Here is an 18,369-nt window from a genome sequence, read left to right on the forward strand (position 1 = left end):
TGGTTGGACCCCATCTGGAGATACTGTGTTCAGTTCTGGGCACCGCACCTCAGGAAAGATATACTGGCCTTGGAGGGGGTACAGCGCAGATTCACCAGAATGATACAGGGGCTAAATGGGTTACGTTCTGAGCACAGGTTGCTTAGACCAGGCTTGTATTCCCTTGAGTATAGAAGATTAAGGGGTGATCCAATTGAGGTGTTCAAGATGATTGAAGGAGTTAATAGGAAATCAAAAGCAAAATACTGCAGATGCTGGAAATCTGAAATAAAAACAGGAAATGCTGGAAAAGCTCAGCGAGTGAGGCAGCATCTGTGGAGAAAGAAACAGAGTTAATGTTTCAGGTTGAAGACCTTTCGTCAGAACCTTCGACACAGATGCTGCCTGACTTGCTGAGCTTTTCCAGCATTTTCTGTTTTTATTTATGAAGGAGTTAATAGGGTAGATAGAAAGAAACTATTTCCTTTGGTGGAGGAGTCCAGAACAGGGGAGGCATAACTTTAAAATTAGAGCTAGCCCATTCAGGGGTGATGTCAGGAAGCACTTCTTCACACAAAGGGGAGTGGAAATCTGGAACTCTCTCCTCAAAAAAAGCGTTGAGGTTGGGGGTCAATTGAAAATGTCAAAACTGAGATTGATTTTTTTTTGGGTAAGGATAGAATCATGGAATCATAGAATGATACAGCACAGAAGGAGGCCATTCGGCTCATCGTGTCTGTGCTAGCTCTTTGAATGAGCTATCCAATTAGCCCCCTGCTCTTTCCCCACAGTCCAACAAATTTCTCCTTTTCAAGTATTTATCCAATTCCTTTGAAAGTTACTATTGAATCTGCTTTCACCACCCTTTCAGGCAGCGCATTCCAGATCATTACAACTCACTGTGTAAAAAAATTCTCCTTATTTCCCCCCTGGAGTTTTTGCCAATTATCTTAAATCCCTGTTCTCTGGTTACCAACCTTTCTGCCAGTGGAAACACTGCCAATTTCCCTCTACTAACTCATTAAAATCCCTCATAATTTTGAACAGCTCCATCAAATCTCCCCTTAACCTTCCCTGCTCTAAGGAGAACAACCCCCGGCTTCTCCAGTCTCGCCACATAACTGAAATCGCTCATCCCTGGTACCATTCTAGTAAATCTCCTCTGCACCCTCTCTAAGGCATTGACATTCCTCCTAAAGTATGGAGCCCAGAATTGGACACAATACTCCAGCTGAGGCCTAACCAGTGTTTTATAAAGGTTTAGCATAACCTTCTTGCTTTTGAATTCTATGCCTCTATTAATAAAGCCCAGGATCCCGAATGCTTTTTTTTAACAGAGTTATCAACTTGTCCTGCCACCTTCAAAGATTTGTGTATGTACACCCCAGGTCTCTCTGTACCCCTTTAAAATTATACTATTTAGTTTATATTGCCTCTCCTCATTCTTCCTACCAAAATGCATCACTTCACACTTCGCTGCATTAAATTTCATCTGCTGTGTGTCTGCCCATTTCACCAGTCTGTGTCCTCTTGAAGTCTGTTACTATCCTCCACATTGTTTACTACATTTCTGAGTTTCATGTCATCTGCAAACTTTGAAACTATGCTCTGTATACCCAAGTCCAAGTCATTAATATTATTATATATCAAAAAGAGCAGTTGTCCTAACCTAATACCGACCCCTGAGGGGCACCACTGTATAATTCCCTATTATTAAGGGTTCTGGAACCAAGGTGGATAGAGTTAAGCTACGGATCAGCCATGATCTAAATGAATGGCGGAACAGGCTCGAGGGTCTGAATGGCCTACTCCAGTTTTTATGTTCCTATGTTTCACTGTTTTGGAGATAAACTGAGCAAAACTGTCCATTTATCTACTCAGGTTGAGTCAGTGAGTAGTAAGGGTTCTCTCCACCACCACCCCCCCCACCGTCCCCGCCCCTCCCCATCTCCCCCCATCCCTGTCTCCTCCCCATTCACCATCTCTCCTCCCCTTCCCCCCTCAACCCCTCTCCCACCGTCTCCCCTTCCCATCCTCTCCCATTCACCGTCTCCCTCCCCTCACCGTCTCCCCTCCCCCTCCCACTCAACGTCCTATCCCCCCCACTCACCGTCCCCCCCCCCACTCACCGTCGCCCCGCTTACCGTCCCTCCTCTGCTCACTGTTCCTCCTCCGCTCACCGTCCTAATCCCCCCTCACCATCTCCCGCCACTCACCGACCTATTCCCCCCACTCACTGTCCTCTCCCCATCTCCCCTAAGCTCACCGTCTCCCCTCTGCTCACCGTCCTATCACCCCACTCACCGTCTCCCCCCATTCAGTGTCCCTCATTTCCCCATACCATCTTTCCCCTCACCATCAGTCTGCCCCCCCTCACCGTCACTCTGTCCCCCCCATCACCGTCAGTCCGTCCCCACCCCCCACTGTCAGTCTGTCCCCACCCCCCACTGTCAGTCTGTAGGGCCCCGCTTGCCCCTCAATACCAGGTGTCTGATGATGGTCACATGCAGCATACTAACAATTGACGGCTACACCCCATCTGAGCGTCACTTGTTTGCTGAGCTCCCTGTGTCTGATGCAGCATCACTATATTTGTTAAATAGATTTCACTACCAACACTGCAGGCCCAATTTCTAATGCACCCTCTCTGCACAAAGTCTGGCCAGCAAGGAGTAGATAACAGATAACGGAGGCTAACAGCGGGTAACCATGGGTAATAGCGGGCAACCGTGGGCTACTGCAGGTAACCATGGGTCACCGTGACTATCCATGGGTCATCGCGGGTAACCGTGGGTCACCGCGACTATCCGTGGGTCATCGCGGGTAACCGTGGGTCACCGCGACTATCCGTGGGTCACCGCGGGTAACCGTGGGTCACCGCGACTATCCGTGGGTCACCGCGGGTAACCGTGGGTCACCGCGACTATCCGTGGGTCACCGCGGGTAACCGTGGGTCACCGCGACTATCCGTGGGTTACCGTGGGTAACCGTGGGTCACCGCGGCTATCCGTGGGTCATCGCGGGTAACCGTGGGTCACTGCGGCTATCCGTGGGTCATCGCGGGTAACCGTGGGTCACCGCGACTATCCGTGGGTCACCGCGACTATCCGTGGGTCACCGCGGGTAACCGTGGGCCACTGCAATTATCCGTGGGCCACTGCAATTATCCGTGGGTCACCACGGGTAACCGTAGGTCACTGCGGCTATCCGTGGGTCAATGCAGCTATCCGTGGGTCAATGCAGCTATCCGTGGGCAACAAACGTTGATGCGCCCCACAAATTAAAGTCATTAACATTAATTAGCCCTTAAATGTTTCATAAATCATGAGGTTGGGTTTGCTAGACATGCACTGTTGGCTACAATCAGACTGCTGCTGTAATCCTCACTAACATTTCCATGATTGTTGGGAGGGTATTTTTCCATGAGCGCCAACACAGTCAAGCCTGACCCTGCTCTAGCCCAGTGTCAATGCAGCAGGAATTACTAGATAGCAATCAGAGTCGGGAACCCTGAATTCAAAGAATGGAAGCTGGCATTTCCCAGGTCAGTAAGGCTCAGCTTCATAGCTGATCGTGAATTTAACAAACTGAGTCACAAGGGAATTTCAACAATGTCCTTTGGTACTGATCTGTACTATAGCAGAGTGATCCAATTCCCATAGCAAACCAGCAATTTCACTGGCCCTCAGAGAGTGGATAGGGTTTCGAGGCTGTCCCAGCCTCATTTCACAAAGGACCCAGGAAGGAGAGCAGACCTTTATCCAAAGGAGCCCGATTTTAATCCAGGGGCCAGAGATGAAGGGGCAGTGTTTTCTAGGCAGCAGCTGCCAGCTAACTATACCTTGCACTGTCTTTGTCTGCGACGAACGTTGGCATGGCTGTAAGTGGGCTCCTCAGGTCTTTCCTGATGTAGATTTTTTCTGTGGAAGCTGCGCAGTTTGCTGGTTTTTCCCGCTGTGCCTCGATCGGTTTCCTTTCACACTGAACAGCTAATGTTAGAAGAAAAATTACAATATGGTATGAACACAATAAGTGGAACGAACACAATAAGTGGAAGAAATCCCTGTTTGTAAACAGAATCAGATTTAAGGGTTACCAAGTATATCACCCAGACTCTTCTCCTGAGGCCCCAAGGTTACCTGCACCTGGATCTTGGGAAGATGACAGGACGTGGAGACAGGACTCATAGATAGGATCCAGAGATGGGACTAACTTTGGCAAACCGTGGGTAACTGCAATGGGACCGGGAGACGGGACTCGGAAACGGGACTGGGGGACAGTGGAAGACTCCCCTGATACTACAGGTACAGTGTAATACTTCCCTGACATTACAAGCACAGTGTAATACTCCCCTCACATTACAAGCACAGTGTAATACTTCCCTCACACTACAAGCACAGTGTAATACTCCCCTGACTTTACAGGTGCAGTGTATTACTCCCCAGACATTACAAATGCAGTATAATACTGCCCTGACATTTCAGGTACATTGCAATACTCCCCTCACACACCAGGTACAGTGCAACAGTAGGCTGACACACTAGGTACAGTTTAATACTTCTCTGACATTACAGATGCAGTGTAATACTTCCCTGACATTACAGGTACAGCGCAATACACCCCTAACACTCCAGCTACAGAGTAATACTTGCGACACTCCAGATACAAGATAATACTCCCGTGACATTCCAGCTACAGTGTAATACACCCCTGGCATTACAGGTACAGGATGTACAGGGTTAGATAAGGCCATACCTAGCACAAAGGAAGATGGTAGTGGTTGTTGGAGGCCAATCATCTCAGCCCCAGGACATTGCTGCAGGAGTTCCTCAGGGCAGTGTCCTAGGCCCAACCATCTTCAGCTGCTTCATCAATGACCTTCCCTCCATCATAAGGTCAGAAATGGGGATGTTCGCTGATGACTGCACAGTGTTCAGTTCCATTTGCAACCCCTCAAATAATGAAGCAGTCCGAGCCCGCATGCAGCAAGACCTGGACAACATCCAGGCTTGGGCTCATAAGTGGCAAGTAACATTCGCGCCAGATAAGTGCCAGGCAATGACCATCTCCAACAAGAGAGAGTCTAACCACCTCCCCTTGACATTCAACGGCATTACCATCGCTGAATCCCCCACCATCCACATCCTGGGGGTCACCATCGACCAGAAACTTAACTGGACCAGCCAAATAAATACTGTGGCTACGAGAGCAGGTCAGAGGCTGGGTATTCTGCGGCGAGTGACTCACCTCCTGACTCCCCAAAGCCTTTCCACCATCTACAAGGCACAAGTCAGGAGTGTGATGGAATACTCTCCACTTGCCTGGATGAGTGCAGCTCCAACAACACTCAAGAAGCTCGACACCATCCAAGATAAAGCAGCCAGCTTGATTGGCACCCTATCCACCACCCTAAACATTCACTCCCTTCACCACCGGCGCACTGTGGCTGCAGTGTGTACCATCCACAGGATGCACTGCAGCAACTCGCCAAGGCTTCTTCGACAGCACCTCCCAAAGCCGCGACCTCTACCACCTAGAAGGACAAGAGCAGCAGGCACATGGGAACAACACCACCTGCACGTTCCCCTCCAAGTCACACACCATCCCGACTTGGAAATATATTGCCGTTCCTTCATTGTCGCTGGGTCAAAATCCTGGAACTCCCTTCCTAACAGCACTGTGGGAGAACCGTTACCACACGGACTGCAGCGGTTCAAGAAGGCGGCTCACCACCACCTTCTTGAGGGCAATTAGGGATGGGCAATAAATGCTGGCCTCGCCAGCGACGCCCACATCCCGTGAACGAATAAAAAAAAAAGGGAAGCTTACGTCAGATACTGACAGCTCAATACTGCAGAAAGCCTAGAGGTGTATAGAAAGTGCAGGGGTGAAATTAAAAAGGAAATTTGGAAAACAAAGAGAGCAAAAAATACTGACAAGTAAAATCATGGAGAACCCAAAGATGTTGTGTAAATATATAAAGAGCAAGAGGATAACTAAGGAAAGAGTAGGGCCTATTAGAGACCAAAAAGGTAACCTATATGTGGAGACGGAAGATGTGGGTATGGTTCTTAATGAATACATTGCGTGTCTTCACAAAAGAGGGGAACGATGCAGTCATTGTAGTTAAGGAGGAGGAGTGTGAAATATTGGATGGGATAAACATAGTGAGAGAGGAAGCATTAAGGGGATTAGCATCTTTGAAAGTAGATAAATCACCAGGCCCGGATGAAATCTATCCCAGGCTGTTAAGAGAAGCAAGGGTGGAAATAGCAGAGGCTCTGACCATCATTTTCGAATCTTCTCTGGCTATCGGCGTGGTGCCGGAGGATTGGAGGACTGCTAATGTTGTACCGCTGTTTAAAAAGTGAAAAAGAGATAGGCCGAGTAATTACAGGCCAGTCAGTCTAACCTCGGTGGTGGGCAAATTATTAGAATCAATTCTGAGGGACAGTATTAATTGTTATTTAGAAAGGCAAGGATTAATCAAGGACAGTCAGCATGGATTTGTTAAGGGAAGGTCGTGCCTGGCTAACTTGATTAAATTTTTTGAGTGGGGAACAAGGAGGGTCGATGAGGGCAGCGTGTTTGATGCAGTCTACATGGATTTTAGCAAGGCTTCTGACAAGGTCCCACATGGCAGACTGGTCAAAAAAGTAAAAGCCCATGGGATCCATGGGAAAGTGGCAAGTTGGATCCAAAATTGGCTCAGTGGCAGGAAGCAAAGGGTAATGGTCGATGGGTATTTTTGTGGCTAGAAGGCTGATCCAGTGAGGTTCCATAGGGTTCAGTACTAGGTCTCTTGCTTTTTGTTGTTTATATTAATGATTTAGACCTAAATGTAAGGGGCATGAAGAAATTTGTAGATGATACAAGAATTAGCCATGTGGTTGATAGTGAGGAGGAAAGCTGTAGACTGCAGGAAGATATCAATGGACTGGTCAGGTGGGCAGAAAAGTGGCAATGGAATTCAATCCGGAGATGTGTGAGGTAATGCATTTGAGGAGGGCAAACAAGGCAAGGGAGTACACAATAAATGGGAGAGGTGTAGATGTGTGCATGTCCACAGATCCCTGAAGGTCGCAGGACAGGTAGATAAGGTGGTTAAGAAGGCATACGGAATGCTTTCCTTTATTAGCTGAGGCATAGAATATAAGAGCAGGCAGGTTATGCTAGAACTGTATAAAATACTAGTTAGGCCATAGCTTGAGTACTGTGTACAGTTCTGGTAACCACATTACAGGAAAGATGTGATTGCACTGGAGGGGGTACAGAGGAGATTTACGAGGATGTTGCCAGGACTGGAGAATTTTAGATATGAGGAAAGATTGGATAGGCTGGGGTTGTTTTCATTGGAACTGAGGAGGCTGAGGGTGATTTAATTAAGGTATGTAAAATTATGAGGGGCCTGGATAGAGTGGATAAGAAGGACCTATTTCCCTTAGCAGAGAAGTCAGTGACCAGGGGACATAGATGTAAAGTAATTAGTAGAAGGATTATAGGGGAATTGAGGAGAAATTTTTTCACCCAGAGGGTGGTGGGGGTCTGGAACTCGCTGCCTGAAAGGGTGGTAGAGGCAGAAACCCTCAACTCATTTAAAAAGTACTTCGATGTGCACTTGAAATGCCAAGAGCTGGAAAGTGGAACATAGGAACAGGAGTAGGCCATTCAGTCCCTCGTGCCTGCTCCGCCATTTGATAAGATCATGGCTGATCTGTGATCTAACTCCATATACCTGCCTTTGGCCCATATCCCTTAATACCTCTGGTTGCCAAAAAGCTATCTAATTCACATTTAAATTTAGCAATTGAACTAGTATCAATTGCCGTTTGCGGAAGAGAGTTCCAAACTTCTACCACCCTTTGTGTGTAGAAATGTTTTCTAATCTCGCTCCTGAAAGGTCTGGCTCTAATTTTTAGACTGTGCCCCCTACTCCGAGAATCCCCAACCAGCGGAAATAGTTTCTCTCTATCCACCCTATCCGTTCCCCTTAATATCTTATAAACTTCGATCAGATCACCCCTTAACCTTCGAAACTCTGGAGAATACAACCCCAATTTGTGTAATCTCTCCTCGTAACTTAACCCTTGAAGTCCAGGTATCATTCTAGTAAACCTACGCTGCACTCCCTCCAAGACCAATATGTCCTTCCGAAGGTGCGGTGCCCGGAACTGCTCACAGTACTCCAGGTGCGGTCTAACCAGGGTTTTGTATAGCTGCAGCATAACTTCTGCCCCCTTGTACTCTAGTCCTCTAGATATAAAGGCCAGCATTCCATTAGCCTTACTGATTATTTTCTGCACCTATTCATGACACTTCAATGGTCTATATACCTGAACCCCGCGGTCCCTTTGAACATCCACTGTTTTTAACTTTTTACCATTTAGAAAGTACCCTGTTCTATCCTTTTTTGATCCAAAGTGGATGACCTCACATTTTAGAAAGGCAAGGATTAATCAAGGACAGTCAGCATGGATTTGTTAAGGGAAGGTCGTGCCTGGCTAACTTGATTAAATTTTTTGAGTGGGGAACAAGGAGGGTCGATGAGGGCAGCGTGTTTGATGCAGTCTACATGGATTTTAGCAAGGCTTCTGACAAGGTCCCACATGGCAGACTGGTCAAAAAAGTAAAAGCCCATGGGATCCATGGGAAAGTGGCAAGTTGGATCCAAAATTGGCTCAGTGGCAGGAAGCAAAGGGTAATGGTCGATGGGTATTTTTGTGGCTAGAAGGCTGATCCAGTGAGGTTCCATAGGGTTCAGTACTAGGTCTCTTGCTTTTTGTTGTTTATATTAATGATTTAGACCTAAATGTAAGGGGCATGAAGAAATTTGTAGATGATACAAGAATTAGCCATGTGGTTGATAGTGAGGAGGAAAGCTGTAGACTGCAGGAAGATATCAATGGACTGGTCAGGTGGGCAGAAAAGTGGCAAATGGAATTCAATCCGGAGATGTGTGAGGTAATGCATTTGAGGAGGGCAAACAAGGCAAGGGAGTACACAATAAATGGGAGAGGTGTAGATGTGTGCATGTCCACAGATCCCTGAAGGTCGCAGGACAGGTAGATAAGGTGGTTAAGAAGGCATACGGAATGCTTTCCTTTATTAGCTGAGGCATAGAATATAAGAGCAGGCAGGTTATGCTAGAACTGTATAAAATACTAGTTAGGCCATAGCTTGAGTACTGTGTACAGTTCTGGTAACCACATTACAGGAAAGATGTGATTGCACTGGAGGGGGTACAGAGGAGATTTACGAGGATGTTGCCAGGACTGGAGAATTTTAGATATGAGGAAAGATTGGATAGGCTGGGGTTGTTTTCATTGGAACTGAGGAGGCTGAGGGTGATTTAATTAAGGTATGTAAAATTATGAGGGGCCTGGATAGAGTGGATAAGAAGGACCTATTTCCCTTAGCAGAGAAGTCAGTGACCAGGGGACATAGATGTAAAGTAATTAGTAGAAGGATTATAGGGGAATTGAGGAGAAATTTTTTCACCCAGAGGGTGGTGGGGGTCTGGAACTCGCTGCCTGAAAGGGTGGTAGAGGCAGAAACCCTCAACTCATTTAAAAAGTACTTCGATGTGCACTTGAAATGCCAAGAGCTGGAAAGTGGAACATAGGAACAGGAGTAGGCCATTCAGTCCATTCACCTAATCTATCAATATCGCTTTGTAATTTTATGTTTTCATCTACACTGCTTACAATGCCACCAATCTTTGTGTCATCGGCAAACTTAGATATGAGACTTTCTATGCCTTCATCTAAGTCGTTAATAAATATTGTGAATAATTGAGGCACCAAGACAGATCCCTGCGGGATTCCACTAGTCACATCCTGCCAATGTGAGTACCTACCCATTATCCCTACTCTCTGTCGCCTTTCGCTCAGCCAACTTCCTATCCCAGTCCATACTGTTCCCTCAATTCCATGGGCTTCAATCTTAGCTAACAGTCTCTTATGTGGGACCTTATCGAATGCCTTCTGGAAGTCCATATAAATAACATCCATTGACATTCCCCTGTCCACTATTTTAGTGACCTCTTCAAAAACTTCAATCAGGTTTGTCAGGCACAACCTACCTTTCACAAATCCATGCTGGCTCTCTCTGATTAACTGAAAATTCTTGAGGTGTTCAGTCACCCTATCCTTAATTATGGACTCCAGCATTTTCCCCACAACAGATGTTAGGCTAACTGGTCTATAATTCCCTGGTTTCCCTCTCCTTTCTTAAAAAGTGGAGTGACGTGCAATTTTCCAATCCAGAGGGACAATTCCTGAATCTAGAGAACTTTGAAAGATTATAGTTAGGGCATCCGCAATGTGCTCACCTACTTCCTTTAAAACCCTGGGGTGGAAACCATCTGGTCCTGGGGATTTGTCACTCTTTAGTGCTATTATTTTCTTCATTACTGTTGCTTTACTTATGTTAATTTTATCGAGTCCCTGTCCCCAATTCAATATTAGTTTTCTTGGGATTTCCTGCATGTTATCCTCTTTTTCTACTGTAAATACTGATGCAAAGTAATCGTTCAACATGTCCGCCATTTCCCCATTGTCAATGACAATATCCCCACTTTCAGTTTTTAAGGGGCCAACACTGCTCCTGACCACCGTCTTTTTCCTAATATAACTATAAAAGTTCTTCGTATTGGTTTTGATATCCCTTGTAAGTTTCTTTTCATACTCTCTTTTTGTAGCTCTCACAATTTGTTTTGTGACCCTTTGTTGATCTTTGTATCTTTCCCATTCGCCAGGATCTGTGCCATTTTTGCCTTTTTGTATGCCCTTTCCTTATGTCTTATACTGTCCCTTACCTCTTTAGTTGTCCATGGCTGTTTTTTTTGGCAAGTAGAGCTCTTGCCCCTCAGGGGTATAAACCGATTCTGTATCACGTTAAATGTTTCTTTAAACATTTCCCACTGATCATCAGTCGTTTTACCCATTAACAGATTTGCCCAGTTTACTGTGGACAGTCTTTGTCTCATCCCATTGAAGTCGGCCTTACCCAAGTCTAGAATCTTAGCAGCTGACTCACTTTTTTCCCTTTCAAACACGCCATTGAACTTGATTATGTTATGATCGCTATTGGATGGATGTTCGCGTACAGTTAAGCCGTTAACTAAATCTGGTTCATTACTCATTACTAAATCTAGTATGGCTTACCCCCTTGTTGCCTCTAGGACATACTGCTGTAGAAAACTATCCCGGACACACTCAAGAAACTCACTACCTTTCTGACAGTTGCTAGTCTGCTTTTCCCAATCTATGTGAAGGTTAAAGTCCCCCATTAAGACCACTATGCCTTTGTTACACGCTTGTCTAATCTCTGCATTTATACAATCTAGCACTTCAGAGCTGCTGCCAGGGGTCCTATACACAATTCCCACTATAGTCTTAGATCCTTTCCTATTTCTCAATTCAACCCATAAGGTCTCTGTTGGCTGCTTACCTCTCGATATATCCTCCTTTATCATTGAAGTGATTTCATCTCTAATCATTAAGGATACTCCTCCTCCTCTTCCATTTTCCCTATCTCTCCTGTAGACCTTATAACCCGGTACATTTAGTTCCCAATCCTGACCATCCTGCAGCCATGTCTCAGTAATAGCTATCATGTCATACCCGTCCTGCTTGTACAGGTCCCATCTTCCCCAGAACCGGTCCCAATGTCCTAGGAATCTAAATCCCTCCCTCCTCCACCATCCCTGCAGCCACGCATTCATCCGGTCTATTCTCCTGTTCCTATACTCACTAGCACGTGGCACTGGTAGTAATCCTGAGATCACTACCTTTGAAGTCCTGCTTTTTAATTTATCTCCTAACTCCTTAAATTCACCTTGCAGGACCTCATCCCTTTTTTTATCCATGTCGTTGGTACCGATATGGTCCACGACTATTGGCTGTTCACCCTCCCCCTCCAGAATGTCCTGCATTAAGCTGGATAGCTCTTCGGCTGGCAAGGACAGGATGGGCCGAATGGCCTCTTCTGTGCCATAAATTCTATGAGGTATTACTCCCCTGACATTCCAGCTACAGTGTAATACTCCCGACATTCCAGCTACAGTGTAATGCACCCCTGACATTCCAGCTACAGTTTAATACTCCCCTGACATTCCAGCTGCAGTGTAATACCCCCTGACACTCCAGCTACAGTTTAATACTCCCCTGACATTCCAGCTACAGTGTAATACTCCCCTGACACTCCAGCTACAGTGCAATACTCCCCTGACATTCCAGCTACAGTGCAATACTCCCCTGACATTCCAGCTACAACACTGGCATCTACCCGACAATGTGGAAAATTGCCCAGGTATGTCCTGTCCACAAAAAGCAGGACAAATCCAATCCGACCAATTACCGCCCCATCAGTCCACTCTCAATCATCAGCAAAGTGATGGAAGGTGTCGTTGACAGTGCTATCAAGCGGCACTTACTCACCAATAACCTGCTCACCGATACTCAGTTTGGGTTCCGCCAGGACCACTCGGCTCCAGACCTCATTTCAGCCTTATTCCAAAGATGGACAAAAGAGCTGAATTCCAGAGGTGAGGTGAGAGTGACTGCCCTTGACATCAAGGCAGCATTTGACCGAGTGTGGCACCAAGGAGCCCTAGTAAAATTGAAGTCAATGGGAATCAGGGGGAAAACTCTCCAGTGGCTGGAGTCATATCTAACACAAAGGAAGATGGTAGTGGTTGTTGGTGGCCAATCATCTCAGCTCCAGGACATTGCTGCAGGAGTTCCTCAAGGCAGTGTCCTAGGCCCAACCATCTTCAGCTGCTTCATCAATGACCTTCCCTCCATCATAAGATCAGAAATGGGGATGTTCGCTGATGATTGCACAGTGTTCAGTTCCATTCGCAACCCCTCAGATAATGAAGCAGTCCAAGCCCGCATGCAGCAAGACCTGGACAACATCCAGGCTTGGGCTCATAAGTGGCAAGTAACATTCGCGCCAGACAAGTGCCAGGCAATGACCATCTCCAACAAGAGAGAGTCTAACCATCTCCCCTTGACATTCAACGGCATTACCATCGCCGAATCCCCCACCATCAACATCCTGGGGGTCACCATTGACCAGAAACTTAACTGAACCAGCCACATAAATACTGTGGCTACAAGAGCAGGTCAGAGGCTGGGTATTCTGCGGCGAGTAACTCACCTCCTGACTCCCCAAAGCCTTTCCACCATCTACAAGGCACAAGTCAGGAGTGTGATGGAATACTCTCCATTTGCCTGGATGAGTGCAGCTCCAACAACACTCAAGAAGCTCGACACCATCCAGGACAAAGCAGCCCGCTTGATTGGCACCCCATCCACCACCCTAAACATTCACTCCCTTCACCACCGGCGCACTGTGGCTACAGTGTGTGCCATCCACAGGATGCACTGCAGCAACTCGCCATGTCTTCTTCGACAGCATCTCCCAAACCCGCGACCTCTACCACCTAGAAGGACAAGAGCAGCAGACATATGGGAACAACACCAACTGCACGTTCCCCTCCAAGTCACACACCATCCCGACTTGGAAATATATTGCCGTTCCTTCATCGTCACTGGGTCAAAATTCTGGAACTCCCTTCCTAACAGCACTGTGGGAGAACCTTCACCACACGGACTGCAGCGGTTCAAGAAGGCGGCTCACCACCACCTTCTCAAGGGCAATTAGGGATGGGCAATAAATGCTGGCCTCGCCAGCGACGCCCACATTCCATGAACGAATAAAAAAAATGGTGCAGAGTAATACTCCCCTGACAGTCTGGGTACAGTGTAATACACCGCTGACATTTCAGGCACAGTGTAATATTTCCCTGACATTCCAAGTACAGAATAATACTCTCCTGACACTCCAGGTACAATGTAATACTTCCCTGACACTCCAGGTACAGAGTAATACTCTCGTGCCATTCCAGCTACAGTGTAATACTCCGCTGACATTTCAGGCACAGCGTAATATTCCCCTGACATTCCAAATGGAGTGTAATACTCACCAGACATTACAGGTACAGTGTAATACACCCCTACCATTACAGGTACAATGTAACACTCCCCTGATACTCCAGATACAGAGTAATACTGCCCTGACATTACAGTTGATGTGAAAAATGCCCCTGACACTCCACATATTGTATAATACTCCCCTCACCTTCCAGCTATAGTGTAATACTCCCCTGACACTCCAGGCACAATATAATACTCCCCTGACACTCCTGGTACAGTGCAATACTCCCCTGATACTCCAGTACAGTGTAATACACCCGACACTCCAGGTACAGTGTAATACACCCGACACTCCAGGTACAGTGTAATACTCCCCTGACACTCCAGGTACAGTGTAATACACCCCTGACACTCCAGGTACAGTGTAATACTCCCCTGACACTCCAGTACAGTGTAATACACCCAACACTCCAGGTACAGTGTAATGCTCCCCTGACACTCCAGGTACAGTGTAATACACCCCTGACACTCCAGGTACAGTGTAATACTCCCCTGACACTCCAGTACAGTGTAATACACCCAACACTCCAGGTACAGTGTAATGCTCCCCTGACACTCCAGGTACAGTGTAATACACCCCTGACACTCCAGGTACAGTGTAATACTCCCCTGACACTCCGGGTACATGATGTGGAGATGCCGGTGATGGACTGGGGTTGACAATTGTAAACAATTTTACAACACCAAGTTATAGTCCAGCAATTTTATTTTAAATTCACAAGCTTTCGGAGACTTCCTCCTTCCTCAGGTAAATTACCTGAGGAAGGAGGAAGTCTCCGAAAGCTTGTGAATTTAAAATAAAATTGCTGGACTATAACTCCGGGTACAGTGTAATACTCCCCTGACATTACAGGCACAGTGTAATACTCCCCTGACATTACAGGCACAGTGTAATACTCTCCAGACGCTACAGGTCCAGTCTAATACGGTACAGTGGGCACGGTAGCATAGTGGTTATGTTATTGAACTATTAATTCAGCAACATGGCCCAATAATCTGGAGGCATGAGTTCAAATCGCTTCAGTTAATTAAATAAAATCTGGAATAAAAAGCTAGTATCAGTAATGGTGACCATGAAACTACCAGATTGTCGTAAAAACCCATCTGGTTCACTAATATCCTTTAGGGAAGGAAACCTGCCGTCCTTATCCAGTCTGGGCCGAAATGTAACTCCAGACCCACAGCAATGTGGATGATTCTTAACTGCTCTCTGACATGGCCTAGCAAGTTGTACAATCAGTTGTACAATCCCGCTACAAAAAGTCACAATAAGAATAAAACCGGATGGACCACCCGGCATCGGACCACTAGGCACCGGACATGACAAAGGCAAACCAAGTCCAGTCGACCCTGCAAAGTCCTCCTCACTAACATCTGGGAATTTGAGCCAAAGTTGTGAGAGCTGTCCCACAGACTAGTCAAGCAACAGCCTGACATAGCCATACTCACAGAATCATACCTTTCAGTCAACGTCCCAGACTCTTCCATCACCATCCCTGGGTATGTCCTGTCCCACTGGCAGGACAAACCCACCAGAGGTGGCGGTACAGTGATATACAGTCAGGAGAGAGTGGCCCTGGGAGTCCTCAACATTGACTCTGGACCCCATGAAATCTCATGGCATCAGGTCAAACATGGGCAAGGAAACCTCCTGCTGATTACCACCTACCGCCCTCCCTCAGCTGATGAATCAGTCCTCCTCCATGTTGAGCACCACTTGGAGGAAGCACTGAGGGTAGCAAGGGCCAGAATGTACTCTGGGTGGGGGACTTCAATGTCCATCACCAAGAGTAGCTCAGTAGCACCACTACTGACCGAGCCAGCCGAGTCCTGAAGGACATAGCTGCCAGACTGGGCTTGTAGCAGGTGGTGAGAGAACCAACATGAGGGAAAAACCTACTCGACCTCATCCTCACCAATTTACCTGTCGCAGATGCGTCTCTCCATGGCAGTATCGGTAGGAGTGACCATCGCACAGTCCTTGTGGAGATGAAATCCCGTCTTCATACTGAGGATACTGTTCATCGTTGTGTGGCACTACCACAGTGCTAAATGGGATAGATTCAGAACATATCTAGCAGCTCAAAACTGAGCATTCATGAGGCGCTGTGGGCCATCAGCAGCGGCAGAATTGTATTCCACCACAATCTGTAACTTCATGACCCAGCATATTCCTCACTCTACCATTACCATCAAGACAGGGGATCAACTCTGGTTCAATGAGGAATGTAGAAGAGCATGCCAGGAGCAGCACCAGGCATACCTAAAAATGAGGTGCCAACCTGGTGAAGCTACAACACAGGACTACATGCATGCTAAACAGCGGAAACAACATGCTATAGACAGAGCTAAGCGATTCCACAACCAACGGATCAGATGAAAGCTTTGCAGTCCTGCCACATCCAGTCGTGAACGGTGGTGGACAATTAAACAATTAACGGGAGGAGGAGGCTCTGTGAACATCCTCATCCGCAATGATGGCAGAGTCCAGCACGTGAGTGCAAAAGACAAGGCTGAAGGTTTGCATCTCGGCCTCCTCCTGATATCCCCACCATCACAGAAGCCAGTCTTCAGCCAATTCGATTCATTTCATGTGATACCAAGAAACGGTTGAGTGCACTGGATACAGCAAAGGCTATGGGCCCCCACAACATCCCTGCTGTAGTAATGAAGACTTGTGCTCTAGAACTAGCTGCGCCTCTAGCCAAACTGTTCCAGCACAGCTACAACACTGGCATCTACCCGACGAAGTGGAAAATTGCCCAGGTATGTCCTGTCCACAAAAAGCAGGACAAATCCAATCCGCCCCATCAGTCTACTCTCAATCATCCACAAAGTGATGGCAGGTGTCGTTGACAGTGCTATCAAGCGGCACTTACCAATAATCTGCTCACTGATACTGGGTTCCGTTTGTACCACTCGGCTCCAGACCTCTTAAGCCTAACCCTTGGTCCAAACATGGACAAAAGAGCTGAATTCCAGAGGTTAGGTGAGAGTGACTGCCCTTGACATCAAGGCAGCATTTGACCGAGTGTAGCATCATAAGAAATAGGAGCAGGAGTTGGCCATCCGGCCCCTCGAGCCTGCTCCGCCATTCAACAAGATCATGCCTGATCTTCTACCTCAATGCCATTTTCCTGCACTATCCCCATATCCCTTGATGCCTTTAATATCTAGAAATCTATCGATCTCTGTTTTGAATGTACTCAATGACTGAGCCTCCACAGCCCTCTGGGGTAGAGAATTCTAAAGATTCACCACCCTCTGAGTGAAGAAATTTCTCCTCATCTCTGTCCGAAATGGCCTACCCCTTATTCTGAGACTGTGACCCCTGGTTCTAGACTCCCCAGCCAAGGGAAATATCCTCCCTGCATCTACCCTGTCGAGCCCTGTAAGTTGTAAACAATTTTACAACACCAAGTTATAGTCCAGCAATTTTATTTTAAATTCACAAGCTTTCGGAGGCTTCCTCCTTCCTCAGGTGAACGTTGTTGGAAATGAAATCCTCGAAATGAAATCGCATTTATAAATCACGGAACAATGCTTGGTGATTACAGACAGTTTTTTCAACTGCCCGTTGCCAAGGCAATCAGTGTGCAGACAGACAGGTGTTACCTGCCAGGTCTCAGAATATACAAATCACCAAAAAAAAACAACAAACAAAAAAAAAACAGAGATAGAGAGGTAGAAACATAGAAAAGACAGCAACTGACCCGTTATATTAAAAACAGATAACATTTGTTCGCTGGTGGGGTAACGTGTAGCGTGACATGAACCCAAGATCCCGGTTGAGGCCGTCCTCATGGGTGCGGAACTTGGCTATCAATTTCTGCTCGACGATTTTGCGTTGTCGTGTGTCTCGAAGGCCACCTTGGAGGACGCTTACCCGAAGGTCGGTGGCTGAATGTCCTTGACTGCTGAAGTGTTCCCCGACTGGGAGGGAACCCTCCTGTTTGGTGATTGTTGCGCGGTGTCCGTTCATCCGTTGTCGCAGCGTCTGCATGGTCTCGCCAATGTACCATGCTCTGGGGCATCCTTTCCTGCAACGTATGAGGTAGACAACGTTGGCCGAGTCACAGGAGTATGAACCATGCACCTGGTGGGTGGTGTCCTCTCGTGTGATGGTGGTATCTGTGTCGATGATCTGGCATGTCTTGCAGAGGTTACCATGGCAGGGTTGTGTGGTGTCATGGATGCTGTTCTCTTGAAAGCTAGGTAATTTGCTGCGAACGATAGTCTGTTTGAGGTTGGGTGGCTGTTTAAAGGCGAGTAGTGGAGGTGTGGGGATGGCCATAGCGAGGTGTTCGTGGTCATTGATGACATGTTGAAGGCTGCGGAGAACATGGCGTAGTTTCTCCGCTCCGGGGAAGTACTGGACGACAAAGGG

General features: G+C 47.0%; 1 protein-coding gene across 5 annotated transcripts in view; it reads right to left on the reverse strand.

Annotated features, from left to right (window-relative positions):
* The window catches only part of LOC137334327 (nuclear receptor subfamily 2 group C member 2-like), a 166,665-nt gene that overhangs the window by 64,018 nt on the left and 84,278 nt on the right, over positions 1 to 18,369 (reverse strand). For all 5 annotated transcript variants that reach the window (XM_067999020.1, XM_067999022.1, XM_067999019.1 and 2 more), the window contains one exon: positions 3,821 to 3,968. In XM_067999020.1, coding sequence (XP_067855121.1) covers positions 3,821 to 3,968 — 148 coding nt within the window. The remainder of the gene's footprint in view (positions 1 to 3,820; positions 3,969 to 18,369) is intronic.

Source organism: Heptranchias perlo, chromosome 17, assembly GCF_035084215.1.
Source record: "Heptranchias perlo isolate sHepPer1 chromosome 17, sHepPer1.hap1, whole genome shotgun sequence".
NCBI classification, from domain to species: domain Eukaryota; kingdom Metazoa; phylum Chordata; class Chondrichthyes; order Hexanchiformes; family Hexanchidae; genus Heptranchias; species Heptranchias perlo.